Source organism: Triplophysa dalaica, chromosome 18, assembly GCF_015846415.1.
Source record: "Triplophysa dalaica isolate WHDGS20190420 chromosome 18, ASM1584641v1, whole genome shotgun sequence".
NCBI lineage: Eukaryota > Metazoa > Chordata > Actinopteri > Cypriniformes > Nemacheilidae > Triplophysa > Triplophysa dalaica.
In genome coordinates, this window is record NC_079559.1 from 4,704,562 (window position 1) to 4,717,064 (window position 12,503).

General features: G+C 38.2%; 2 protein-coding genes across 4 annotated transcripts; both read right to left on the bottom strand.

Annotated features, from left to right (window-relative positions):
- Window positions 1-543: 543 nt before the first annotated feature.
- On the bottom strand, window positions 544-3,795 carry LOC130440407 (uncharacterized protein DDB_G0290685-like). Its single transcript, XM_056773515.1, has one exon. It carries the CDS (start codon window positions 3,793-3,795, stop codon window positions 874-876), a length of 2,922 nt encoding a protein of 973 aa, XP_056629493.1. The 3' UTR covers window positions 544-873.
- Window positions 3,796-4,898: 1,103 nt separating this feature from the next.
- LOC130439804 (glutamate-rich protein 3-like) lies at window positions 4,899-12,010 on the bottom strand. 3 transcript variants are annotated; one of them, XM_056772358.1, is made up of 12 exons: window positions 11,918-12,010; window positions 10,490-10,583; window positions 10,025-10,150; window positions 9,280-9,351; window positions 9,068-9,196; window positions 8,526-8,693; window positions 8,151-8,339; window positions 7,797-7,977; window positions 7,426-7,612; window positions 7,103-7,314; window positions 6,192-6,350; window positions 4,899-6,095 (listed from the first exon to the last, which is right to left on the bottom strand). In XM_056772358.1, exons 3-12 carry the CDS (start codon window positions 10,100-10,102, stop codon window positions 5,719-5,721), a joined length of 1,752 nt encoding a protein of 583 aa, XP_056628336.1. In that variant the 5' UTR covers window positions 10,103-10,150; window positions 10,490-10,583; window positions 11,918-12,010; the 3' UTR covers window positions 4,899-5,718. The 3 variants fall into 3 exon arrangements, with proteins under 3 accessions (XP_056628336.1, XP_056628335.1, XP_056628334.1); XM_056772357.1 differs by lacking the exon at window positions 11,918-12,010 and adding an exon at window positions 11,381-11,866 and having other exon boundaries at window positions 10,040-10,150; XM_056772356.1 differs by lacking the exon at window positions 11,918-12,010 and adding an exon at window positions 11,381-11,864.
- Between the last annotated feature and the right edge of the window lie 493 nt (window positions 12,011-12,503).

Below are 12,503 nucleotides of genomic sequence, written 5' to 3' on the forward strand. Positions count from 1 at the left end.
CGAATAGCCCGTCTTACTACGATCTACATCGTGTCTATGCTAAGCCTACACATATAACATGTCAAATAAAGCAAACCAAACACCTCGTCATCAGTTGACGTTGCTTACATGATGGAATATCATACATCTCGCAAGTTATTTTGGGCTATATCGGGTCTATATTTAACCTAGACTTTGAAATGACGGCTATTGCTTGCTGGGAGGGACAGTTCACCCAAAAACAAATATTCTGTCATCATTCACATTTACTCACCCTCGAGTTGTTACAAATCCGTATAAATTTCTTTGTTTTGATGAACACAGAGAAAGATATTTAGAAGAATGCTTATAACCAAACAGTTCCTTGCCACCATTGACCACCATCGTAGTAAAAATGACAATGGATGTCAAAAGTGCCCCGGAATTGTTTACTTTCATACATTCTTCAAAATATCTTCTTTTGTGTTCAACAGAAAAAAGTAATTTATACAGATTTGGAACAACATGAGGGTAAATAAATGAAGGCAGAATTTTCATTTTTGAGTGAACTTTACCTTTAAGGTATGTGCATTTGACATGTGTCTGATGTTCTGCTAATACAGTCTGACCAACAGGAGGGCTCTAAATAATGAATTATTAAAAAACTTGTGCTGTGTAGGGTTTCTATTTTCAGAGGGCTGTTAAAGCCTCCCTTAAAGCACAGAGGAGTCAATATGAGTCAATTGTTTGTTTATTCATTCTTAACGCCATCTCGGGCTATATTCGATATGACTCAATATGGGTTTACATACAGATCTACAGTCTACACTCGCATTGCTTCTGTGTTCTACATTTGTGTAGACAAAGCATAATGTTTCAACATTTTATTCTGTGTTTGTCTGTTTTGTGTACATACTAGTAACTGTTCTCCGTGTGAGCAGTCGTCAATCTGGGATATCCGGCAGGCCCAAAAAACCTTGAGTCGTCTAGTGAGAAAGTGCTTACCGTGTCATTGCCGACACTCTGTTTGAAATGACCGTCAATGACTTTTGTTCTCATGTTTCCATCCGACTGCCTGGAACGGACTTCTACACTTGCGGTATCATCTTGACTCCCATTTTCAGATTTATTGACGATGGTGAGGTCTGTAATGACCGTTATTGTCGGACTCTGCGGTTCAATATACTCGTGCTCAGATTTCACATTGTGTTCAGAAGTGTCCAGGATCTCTTTGTCAATTGTTTCCTCCGTTTGAGATACAGAGGACGACTGTGTGATTTCTTCAGTAGTAGTTTGTTGCTTCTTTTGTTCTGATTCTTCATAAGAGTTTGGATTCAATTCGGAAGCAAGATCTTGTACCTTTACGACATTGTTTAATGAGGAATCTTCTCGTCCATCAATCTCACCATCATCATGACTCTGTCTTGACCACTTAGTGACCAAAGAACCTCTTTTATCTCCACCCTCCTTGACTTTTTCCTCTGTTATATTATCCTCCAAGTCCTCATGTTTCTTCTCTGTTATAAAACTTTCGACTACAGTATCATGCCCTGGATTCTCATTGAGGTCACTCTGTACTGGTGTTGCAATTTCATCAGTACTTCGCGTATCCTTCTCGGTTTCATCTGATATGGAGCTCTCTTTGATTTCATCGACAGGTTCAATACATGTCTGAAAGTATCTGGAGGCTTGGTGAATGTTAATCCAGTTACTCACAAGATCAACCCCAGCTGCGTTATCTAAAACTGCTGGACGAACGGATGGCTCTACTGAATCAATGCTCAGATTATTCTCTTCATTTTTGAACACCTTCTCCACAGGCTGAGATTTCACAGAATGCGACATGGATCTATCTTCTTCTTCCTTAACAGAATTCTCTGAAGGTTCCCCTGGTTCACTGTCCTTCCCTTCAGGAGCATCTCTGCTTCTCATATCAGCATCTTTTGGTGCTTTCTCCATGTCATTATGTTCCTCTGTTGTTTCTTCAACATCTGGAAACTTGTCGGTCGTCTCCATTTCCTCAGGGACTATATTTTCTATGAAAGTTTTTGCAGAGGTTTCTGATTCTTTATCAGCCACTTCTGTCATAGATTTATCATCCACCACCTTCTCTGAGTGAACTTCAACATCTTCTCTCACACCTTCATTAATCTCTGGTTTTGTTTCTCTATCATCTGTAACATCTTGAGCCGGACCGGCAGTTGTCTCACCCTCTAGTTTGTCTTGCATCTCTTCATCCTCTTGCTTCTCAACATCCTCTTTTCTGGCATTCTCTGTCTCTCCATTTTCATCATCTACGTCTCCTGACAGGTCATTATTCTCGCCAGCAGGAAGAGAATCATCCACCTTTTCTTTGAGGTTCGTATCTTCTAGCACCCTGCTGGAACCTATTTCATTTTGTTCTTCCTGTATAACCGATTCTTCATTTTGGTCCCCGGAAACGTTGTCCTCTGGTTTTTCTGTTACATTTTCATGTGAAATGACCTCCTTGTTTTCATCCTTCTCTTCTACATTCTCACCAATCTCGTTTATATCTTCTTCTTTTTTTGACTCATCTTCCTCACATGTTAAGTTTTCTGTCACACCCTTACCTTCTCGCTCTGCCGTCTCATCTCTGTTTCCTTCCTCCACCTCATTCTCATTTTCCTCCTGTTCCCTGTTTTCCGTCATTTCACTATTCATATTCTCAGTTTCTTCTACGATCTCATTCTCACTCTTTTGCCCTTCGTCTTCTGAAATTTCATTTCTACCCTGTTCTCCATCTTCACTTTCATTCTGTCCCTCATGCACATCAACTTTTTCTATCTCTACATCAGTATCATTTTCTGTATCCTCTGCCTTCATATCTTGATCCTCCTTATTTTCTTGAAGTTCAACCTCACCAGACTCCTCTCTATCATCTCTATCATCTCTCTCTATTCTTTCTTCATCCTTATCTTCTCCTTTTAAATCTTCCACACCCTTGTTTCCTTCCTCACATTCAATAGCTTTCCCAACATCTTCCAGATCTTTACTCTCATCTTCACCTTCCTTCTCTGCAACCTCCTCGACTATCACCTTGTCTTCTTCTTCCTTTTCCATCTTGTCCTTCACATCTTCCTCTGCATCTTTCTCCTCACTAAACTTTTCTTCACATTTCTGCTTGATAACAGAACCGGCATCTTCCATCACGTCATCTGTGTCCTGGATCTTTTCTCCCGTTGACCCATCATCACCTGCCTCATCTGTTTGGTCATCTCTTTCATCTCTGTCTGGCCGTTCATTGCTGTGATCTGCGTCATCTGCTTTTATCTCAGTATCAGCGACACCTGTTTCTTTATCATACTCAGTATGAGATACCGAACCCTCTTTCTCTATAGCAGGCTCTTCAGCTACCTCTGGAAGCTCACTTTCCATCGCTGGTGTATCTTCATGTTCTGTATTTTCAGTGTTTAGGGTTTGATCATGTGTTTGGGGTTCTTCTTTAGCCTCTTTCTTGACTTCTTCTTGTATGTCCCGGCTTTCACTGTTGATATTAGCTTCAGTCTCAATCTGATCTTTCATCTGTTCGTCTTGTTGTTCAACTTCATTTGTTCTCTCATGTTCCTTTGTCTCCTGCTCTTCGTCTAAGTTAGCAGTCACCTCCTCATGTTTTATTAACTGTTTTTCTGCGTCCTCGTCTTTTTGGGAATGAGTCATTTGTGTGTTTGTCTCCTCTATTTCAGGCTGTCCTGTTTCATCATCACTATGGGACGTCTCCTCACTTGCAGCCTCCTGTGTGTTGGTTTCATTTTCCTCTTGAATATCTTCCTTAGTGTTTGGTGGTTGTGGTGACTTGAAACCTACGGCACCTTCCATTTCTGCTCCTGTTCAAAATGATTATTTGAAGTCATTAAATGCTAATGATTTATTTACAGTTTTCAAACAAAAACGTTTTTTGTTGCTGTTTGAGCAATGCAGAAACTTTATTTTGAGAGAAATTGATCTCTACTCAGTACATTTTTATAGAAAATTTAAGCAAGGTCAGTCACAGTTTAATAAATGTAGCCACAGAAAAACTTACCTTGGCTATCTTGTTGGGTCTTTACAGAGGCACCTTCATCTTCATCTGTGCTTGTATCACTAAGTTCTGCCTCTGAACTACATTGAGATTCCTTCAAAATGGCCTCAGTCAACTTCTCCTGTATTGACGTGGCTGCTTGTCACCGCAGGGAATGAGACATATGAAGTCCACGGCAAATTGTTAATATTGTTTCATTTAGTATAGTCAGAGACGATAAGAAGGAGGGTGATACAGAAGAAATAAAAGGAATAGTTCACCCCAAATTCACAAATATTTTACTCCTCTTCATTTCGTCTGAGATGTATATGACTTCCATTTTTCAGATGAAAAAATCTAATTCGTTCTGGCATGTCTCTCGACTAGTTGTCATATAATATTTTGTCACAAGACGTAAGAATCACTGAGATTTGCTTGTTTTGGTTTCAGTATTGTTAATAGACTTCAAAATATGAATCACTTCCTCTCACAAACATACAACTTTGCTTCAGAAGATATTTATTAACCCACTTAAGTTAACTAGAATGATAGATGTGCTTTCTGGAGATTCAGCTTTTCGAATCGCATAGGCGTATAAAATGTAATATTAAGTTATTTGTTTGTGTGCTTTGACACATGGCGTGGTTGTGCATCAGACGTCCCGGGTTTGATTCCTGTCTCATGGTCCTTTCCTGATCCCTTCTGTCTCACACTTCGCTTCCTTCCCTCACTCTCACTGAACTACTTTACAAATAAAGGCAAAATAGTCAAATATAAATCTTCCAAAAATATAGTTTGACTCCGAGTAGACAGCATTTTACATATTGGATTGCAAGGGTAAGTTCAAATATTCTTTTTTGGTAAACTATTCCTTCAAAACATCATTGATTATAGACAAAAAAGAAATACACAAATAATAGTGTTAATCAAAAACTGCTCGAAGGTTTATTACCGCAAACACAGCAAACACTTGGATTACGAGCACAGCATGCAGGGGATTGGACGGGTGCCCAAAAAAAGAAAAGCCATCACTGAAACGAATACACATGGAAACGCACCGTTGACACAAAATCGTATTATAGAAAGAGCACCAATTAAGCGAATCCTGAAATTACTCTTTTTGAATCATTTAGATACAATGTATTCAGAAACAGAACTGAATCACAGATTGCTTGAATTTTCAGTTCATCAATTTGTAAATCAAACAAAGCATGTGATGTGTTTGTGTTTCAGCGACTTGTAATTTGAGTATAAGAAATCAGATCTAAACCTGATTGACTTAATGTTAACATCCAGACAGGTTGGTTTATACTGAGAAGTGTGCATATTGCGACACAGATCACATGCCTGCACACATACAATCACAAACACATGTAATTTCCACACTGCAAACACAAACCAAATAAAGCCCAATGCCAATCGATACATGTTTGCAAGACCACCCAGCGTTAAACAAACAAAAGGAAATAATATGTAACACATGTTCTGCTTTTACCACAATCAGAACTGTCAGAATAACTACAGTAGGTGTCAATTTAAATTATCTTCTCAGTTAAGCGTAAACAAACACTTTCAGTAAATATATTTATTCAAAAGTTGATTAAAAAATGCCAAAGTTGTTTAAAACCTCGCCACCTTGTTTATTTGTGAGGAAAATGAAACAGGTTTTCCAGTTCTGATGTTGAAGAAGCCATCATGGATGAGCACACGGTCCAGTCACAGAAGGCACACGGCACACAGGACTAGTATTCATGCAGATACGCACCTCTCTCAGATTCGGGTTCTTGTAGATTATCGTCAGGTTTGGCTTCCTCCCCGACCTCCTCACCATCAGTGTGCACATTCTTCTCTATATCTTCTGACATTTCTAATTCGCTCTTCTCCAGAGGACTGTCCTGTGTCTCAGAGTCCTCCTCTGTGGCTTGAGGCAAAGTAACAGAGCTGGATTCCTCCATCTTTGTGGTAAGGTCTTCTTCAGGTTGAGCGGCGGAGCTGTTCTCTAGAACAGCTGTGGTGACTTCTTTGGTGTCATCCTCGATTTCCCTTTCACTGTTGTCACTGTCTCTGCTGGACAAACTGGACGTTCGGCCAGATGAGACAGAAGGTGACCTTTGAACTTCTGAAGGCACAAGACAGGTATCCAGTAAATTAATCTGCTGGTAAATCTAGTTTAAAATGGTAAATTTAGTTTTATAACTAGAAAACGGAAACTAACTAGATGTACTGGCATCCTCGACTTCACTGTCAGATTCTTTGTTATTTTCACTTTGGTCATGTTCATCCCTGCTTTCAGTTTCTTTCACTTCATCATTGGCAACAGAAGATGGCTTTTCCACAGCATCTTCATCATCTGCCTCAAAGTCTTCTTCATAGTCTATACGAGAGCATAAGAGCGTGAATGTGTTGAATAAACATGTGCAAGTCAAGGTGCAAACACCAGTTCAATACATTTTATTTGTTTACTGCAAGTGTCTTCTTTGAAAATCAACCCTGTGAAATTGGCATGTTTTTGACATGTTCTACCTGTCAAGCTACAGAAATAAGATCCTAAAAAGTACAACTGCTGAATCTTAATAATGAATTATGCAATGTACAGCCGTGGAAAAAAACCCATTCCAAAGGTAATCAGCATTTCTAGATGTATTGTGGACATTCCAGTTCAGTGTTTGATGAATTTCAGGGGTGACACAAAGTCATCCAACAGTGATTTGAAAGACTGACAGCATGACAAGACACATGGAAAATGGTTATCACATAAGAAAATAAATTTCTAACTTTCCCTAAATACTTGTACAAAAATGACTCTTGTATTACTTAAATGTGAATATGAACTTGTTTCCTTGAGCTCTAAAAAAAATGCAGAGCATGTTTTCTGTTATTTTGACCTGTTTCTCTAGTTTTCATTTTCTGCAGATAGAAACAATATTTTTATTTGAAATGTGGGAGAAATGTGTTCTTAGGGCTCACAGAACAAAACAGAAATGAACAGAAATTTTTTCTTAATTATTTCTGTTGCTGTATTTAAAAAAATGCATGGAATCACAAGAAGTCTTATTATATCTTCTACATCAAAGAGCTCTGGAGGTGCAGCAATTACAAATCTTTATGAAGAAGCTTAGTTCATACCATCTTTGCGCTTTTTCTGTTCAGCGGTTACTCCATTGTGACCTGTTTCCATTTCCTGGGATGCACGAAGCTCTGTATTAGAATGTGTCTCTATGTCCTCATCTACATCTGTGGTCTCCTTCTCATCAGGGGTTTTAGAGGCGGCCGGCTCCTCTTTGACTCTTTTTACAGGGGGCGTGGGTTTTTTGTCCAAACCCGTGGCAATAATACACCTGAACAATGACATCACACAAGATTACAATCCATCTTAGTTGGATAGTGTTGAATCAAATAGTTTTCGAAAAAAATACATTATTGGAGATATGGAATGTCTTCAGGCCTACTTGTAACAGGGAGACGCTCCCTCCACACTGCAAAAACCAAAGTGTCCATGTCTGCCCCCGAGACGAGAGCCTTTCCTGTGTTTGAACTCGCAGCATGAGCTGAGACGCTCCACTTGCAGGCCATTCAGGAAGAATGTAAGACTAAAGGGAAATCCCTGATGGCGTCTTGACACAAGCTGGAATGTTTCTAAGTGAGGGTATAAAAAAGATGTGTGAGATTTAAATTTGCGACAACTATATGCAGGTAGTTGTAAAATATAAACAATTAAGTTAAATAATTGGATTAAATTACCTAACATTTTACATTTATAATGCTGCAAGGTTGTCAAAATGCTTTTTTTCCCACATGTTCATAGACCCCCGACACTAACCTCTTTCTCTTAGCTTCCCTTTGAAGACACAGAGATTCTCTCCTCCACAGTGCTGCTGGAAGACCTTCACCTCATCTCTGAGGTCCATCAGATCATGAGACAGGTGGACACTTTTCCCAAAATACACCATTCTCACCGATACCATACTCTGGGCGGACGTTCTCTGCAGAGCGGATGGCGGCTAACAGAGGCACAACAAAATATATATGTGAGTGCTTTTATTTCACACATTCTTTAATAAAGCAATACCTCATTTATATATATATATATAGTAAAAATTGTCTCATCCAATCAGATTTCAGAGTCTGTTTTCAAATAGTAAGTTCCTACAGTTTGACAAACAATGATGCCAACCTCTATTGGTGCTGTTGTGGGTCTTAACTTTCGACCTCTGTGTGTACCATTCGCTCCTGTTCCTCTGTCTTTCTTCTTCGTGAGGGGAGGCACGGGGGTCACGTAGTTGTTTATAACAGGAAGACGGTAGGGCGAGATGGTACTGGAGAACTCTGTCATGGTAGTGTGTCTCATGGTGTTTCTGTCCAGCTAGAAAACCCAATCTCGCTATTACATACATACTGAGTTTGCTCTTTTTCTAAAAACTAATTTAGTCTGTGAGGTTTTTCCTTAAAGAATACAAATAAGACAAATACAGGCATGTATGAAGGTAGAATATAATGTATATATCTCAGTGTTGTTCAGGAGGAACGGGTTGTGTCAGGATGGTCTCACCGTATAACTGAGTGGCTGATCAGTGTCGTTGGACGAGTCCCGCTCTCGCAGTCTGTATCGAAGGGAGGTTCTCTTAAGAGAGGCCGTGGCACTGTTGCTGTTCAGCGGCTTGAGTCGAACGGGTCTCTGGATATTCCCTGGAGCCGTGTTGGGCCGGGAGGAATTTGGCTATCGTGTAAGCCATTGACAAACAAACAATGTATTTTAAATAGGCTGATTTTAAGTTTTATGAGCCACAAAAAGCGATTGTCAAACTTGAACCCGAAAAGCAAATAAACAATCCAAATGATGTCTCGACTATTTGTATAAATTGTGTTTCTTTCTACAGATTAGATCACAGACAGATTTAAAACTCTTGTACAAAGAAACGATGACGATAATGATTCATGATTGATGAACTGCATCATGGGAAATTCAGTTTTTGTGTGAATCATTTATTTAAATAAAGGCACCTCCCTTTCAATCAGGTTAAATGAGTCTGTCCCACTAAAACCCACCTAAAAAAACTTTTTTTTGTGGGCTTTATCACACAGGCCACTTACAGATTCAGTTGACTCAGAATTCTCCCCCTCAGGTCCAGAATGCCGCGCGTGAGAGATTTTTGGCCTCGTGGGTGGCCGAGGTGACAACATGAGCATTGGTTCCTCATCATATCTCCTGAAGCGTTCGGGCTAATGCATAATACAGAAAGTCAAATGTAAAAATATTTCTGCTTCACTCAGGCCAAGTGAGTTAAAGTTTTAATTAAAGGTACCTTAGTTTTGTTCATTTGCTCCCTCCGTGCCAATTCTTCCAGTTTTCGTTTGATATCTGATTGATGAAGACGCTAAAAACAGAACGAAATTTAGCATTTCATATTTATTTAAATAATTGGCTTCAACAATGCTAATGTCCAATCTATGATATTATTGCAAATTTTCTACTGACTTGTATCAAAATTCACCTCTAGCTCCTCTTTTGTAAGATGTGCACAAACACAATGTAATTTGTATTGCCAGCATATATATGTGTGTACATATGTATGTATGTGTATGTATGTATTTGATTTACTTTACTTTTTCTATTTCATAGTACTTTTTAGGGATTTATCTTCATTTATTCTGTTTGTTTAACATGGGTTTTGTTTTTTGTTTTCTTCCTGCACAGCTGCTTTGATACAAAGCAAAATGTAAAATGTGTTACAAAATTAAACTTTGGCCCAACTATTTGTATAGATAATGTTTTTATGTTTTAAAAATCATCAAAAAATGTCAGGTTTTCTCTTTGCATGTTTGTTGTTTTTAGATTTTATTAAGGAAAAAACAGATTAATCCCGTTAATACCAGGTAAAACCAAATCTTCACTCTTAGACACCACACATAGTGTCTACTATGATAAAGTTGACTAGGCTCCAGTAGACTACACAATTTACATTTGTGTATTTGTGGAAGACACAATGTCCAATGCATTTAAGTTATACATTTTATCACTTCATAAATTCCTTGAAATCGGACCATCACCTCCATGTCTAGCACCTTGTGGAAGACGGCATGAGCCAGACAATCTCTGACATGTCTCTTATGTGCTCTCCGGATCATTTTGTGTTTGTACTCCTTATCCGGAACAATCCGTCCACTCCGGCTGATCTGAAGCACACAAGCACCTGCATTTACTGATGCGCTGATCTTGTCTCATGACTAAATTGCTTTCCTTTCATCTTTTTACCAGGTTGCAAAATTGAATTGTGATTATCTAATAGGATCATTATGAGAATGCTAATTACATCTGCAATTTTAGGAAATAAAACTTCTCACATTGACTTAAGCTTTTATCTTAAGACAGTTTTATCCCAAATTTCTTCCCTTCATTGAATTTACCCCCAAAATGTAATTCTTTCATCATTTACTCACTCATGTCATTTCAAACTTGTATGACTTATAATGTAATAAATAGTTTTACATGTTTCAGTCTAAATACACACATACCAGTCCGACTTTTTGAAGATGTCTCCGTATTCTCACATTGTTGAAGTATCCAGTCAGATGTCTGTCCGTCAAACTATTGTACGCTGCAATAAGACTAAAAACAGAGACACAGTTTGAACAGTCACCAATAAACCAGTATCAAGAATTCCAGTAGTGACAGCCCAGTTACAAGGTTCATTAAACCGTTCGTATATTTCATTATGGAGAAGGTTGAGCAGGCTGGTTGAATGATTGACTGATGCTCAGGGCCATCAGTGGTGAGCACACTACATCTGTCTCAAGTGTAGTACTGGAAATGCTGGACAGTTTGTCCTCCTGGCTTTTTCCGATACAGATTTGATTTCCCCCAGCATTTGTAAAGAAGAAAACAGAAGCTGCACACCAATCCTCGGGCCAAGTAGATAGCGTTACCGGTGTCTGGTTTCTATTGGAATGGAGTGTGGATGGATAGCACACTTAACCCATGCCCCCCTGTGTCTGTTTAACATTGTTAAAAAAACTTTTTTTTTAATGAAATTTTGTTTTATGATAGTCTAAACAATACAACAAATGACAGGATTTATGACATTGTGGATTAAGAGTCATTTCAGAAAAAGATGCCACTTGTTTAACACAAACCTAACGGTTAGTTAAGCCATCCCATTGCAGAGAGGTTGATATCTTACTGTTGTTGTCATCTCCACAGTAACAACTTTAGCTCATATATTGTTCTTTGAATAAATTAACCATAATTTCACATATTGCACGTGGATATATTGATGCAAATAGCCTACGTAAAAGAATATTTATATTACGTCTCACGTGTCTAAGACCAGATAGATTTTTTTTTTGAACTGCTAACATTTTGTCCAATAAAATTTGACTTAAAAGTGGTCTATTTTAGTTACTCACCCCGGGTTGAGATGACTCATGTTGTCGCCGATAAGGGATGTCCTGTATGGAGCAGCTTTCTTTATTTCAGAGGACATTAAAACTATGCGCGCATCTGCCTACCCGGCTCCTCGCGCAGAACCGATGACAGCAAGCGTTGCTATGGTGAATCACGTGACTACGCTCATAAGTCCCCGCATTCTTTATCGTCACAGGTGTTTTTATATAAAACGTTGTATTCGTATAACTCCCCCTGTTGCTCAAATATAAATATAAAAATATCATATAATTTGGATTTAACAAATGTTTAATTTGATTAAATTAACGTTCAATTAAAATTGAAAAGTGGAATATAAAAGTCAACCATAGCTTTACAATAGTATAGAAATTATGGTAAAACCATAGTAACCACAAATTTAACCTTGTCTGGCTTCAGTTACTATATATTTAACCATGGTATTTTATAGTGAAACTATGGTAGCCTACTCGAGTTGGTAACAATGAATTTAATACAGTAAAAGCGGTAAATGGGTTACTCCACTTACTATTAAAACTTACTATTTTCCTTGGGGCACACCCGATGTTGGTGTTGCTGTAGTTCTTGTCGATGATTTTTAACTGGGGGAAACAATTGGGGAAAAGGTGCATTCATGAGATTGTAAATATAGTTTAAAGCCGTGCAGCAGCGCCCCCTAGTGTTTTCATCAGGCCAATATAAACAGAACTGCGAAAAGTCCTCCTTACCAAATCCGAAATAATAAAAGATTCTGGCTGTTCTTTTCTTATGTTTAAAAGGTAAAAGTATAAAAGTAGAATATATTTAAAGGCACTTATATACGTTAGCATCATCAGCAGTCACTACGTAAATATTACGTGGATTAAACCACTATTTTGCGCCCATATTCCAGAGATTTGTGTCAGGTTTTGAATTTCTACATAAAAAATTAAATAGTACTCATCATTGCCTGCATATAGACCAACACTTTAGCGGAGATGTTAAGTGGTATTTTTGCTTATAGTCTTATATATTGCTTATATAGAATAAACATCAATAAATAAATGGATTAAAAAACCTCACCGCTTTATCGGGATATTTTACTAACATCACCTTGTTCACCAAATCTAATGTTCATTTTTATATGTA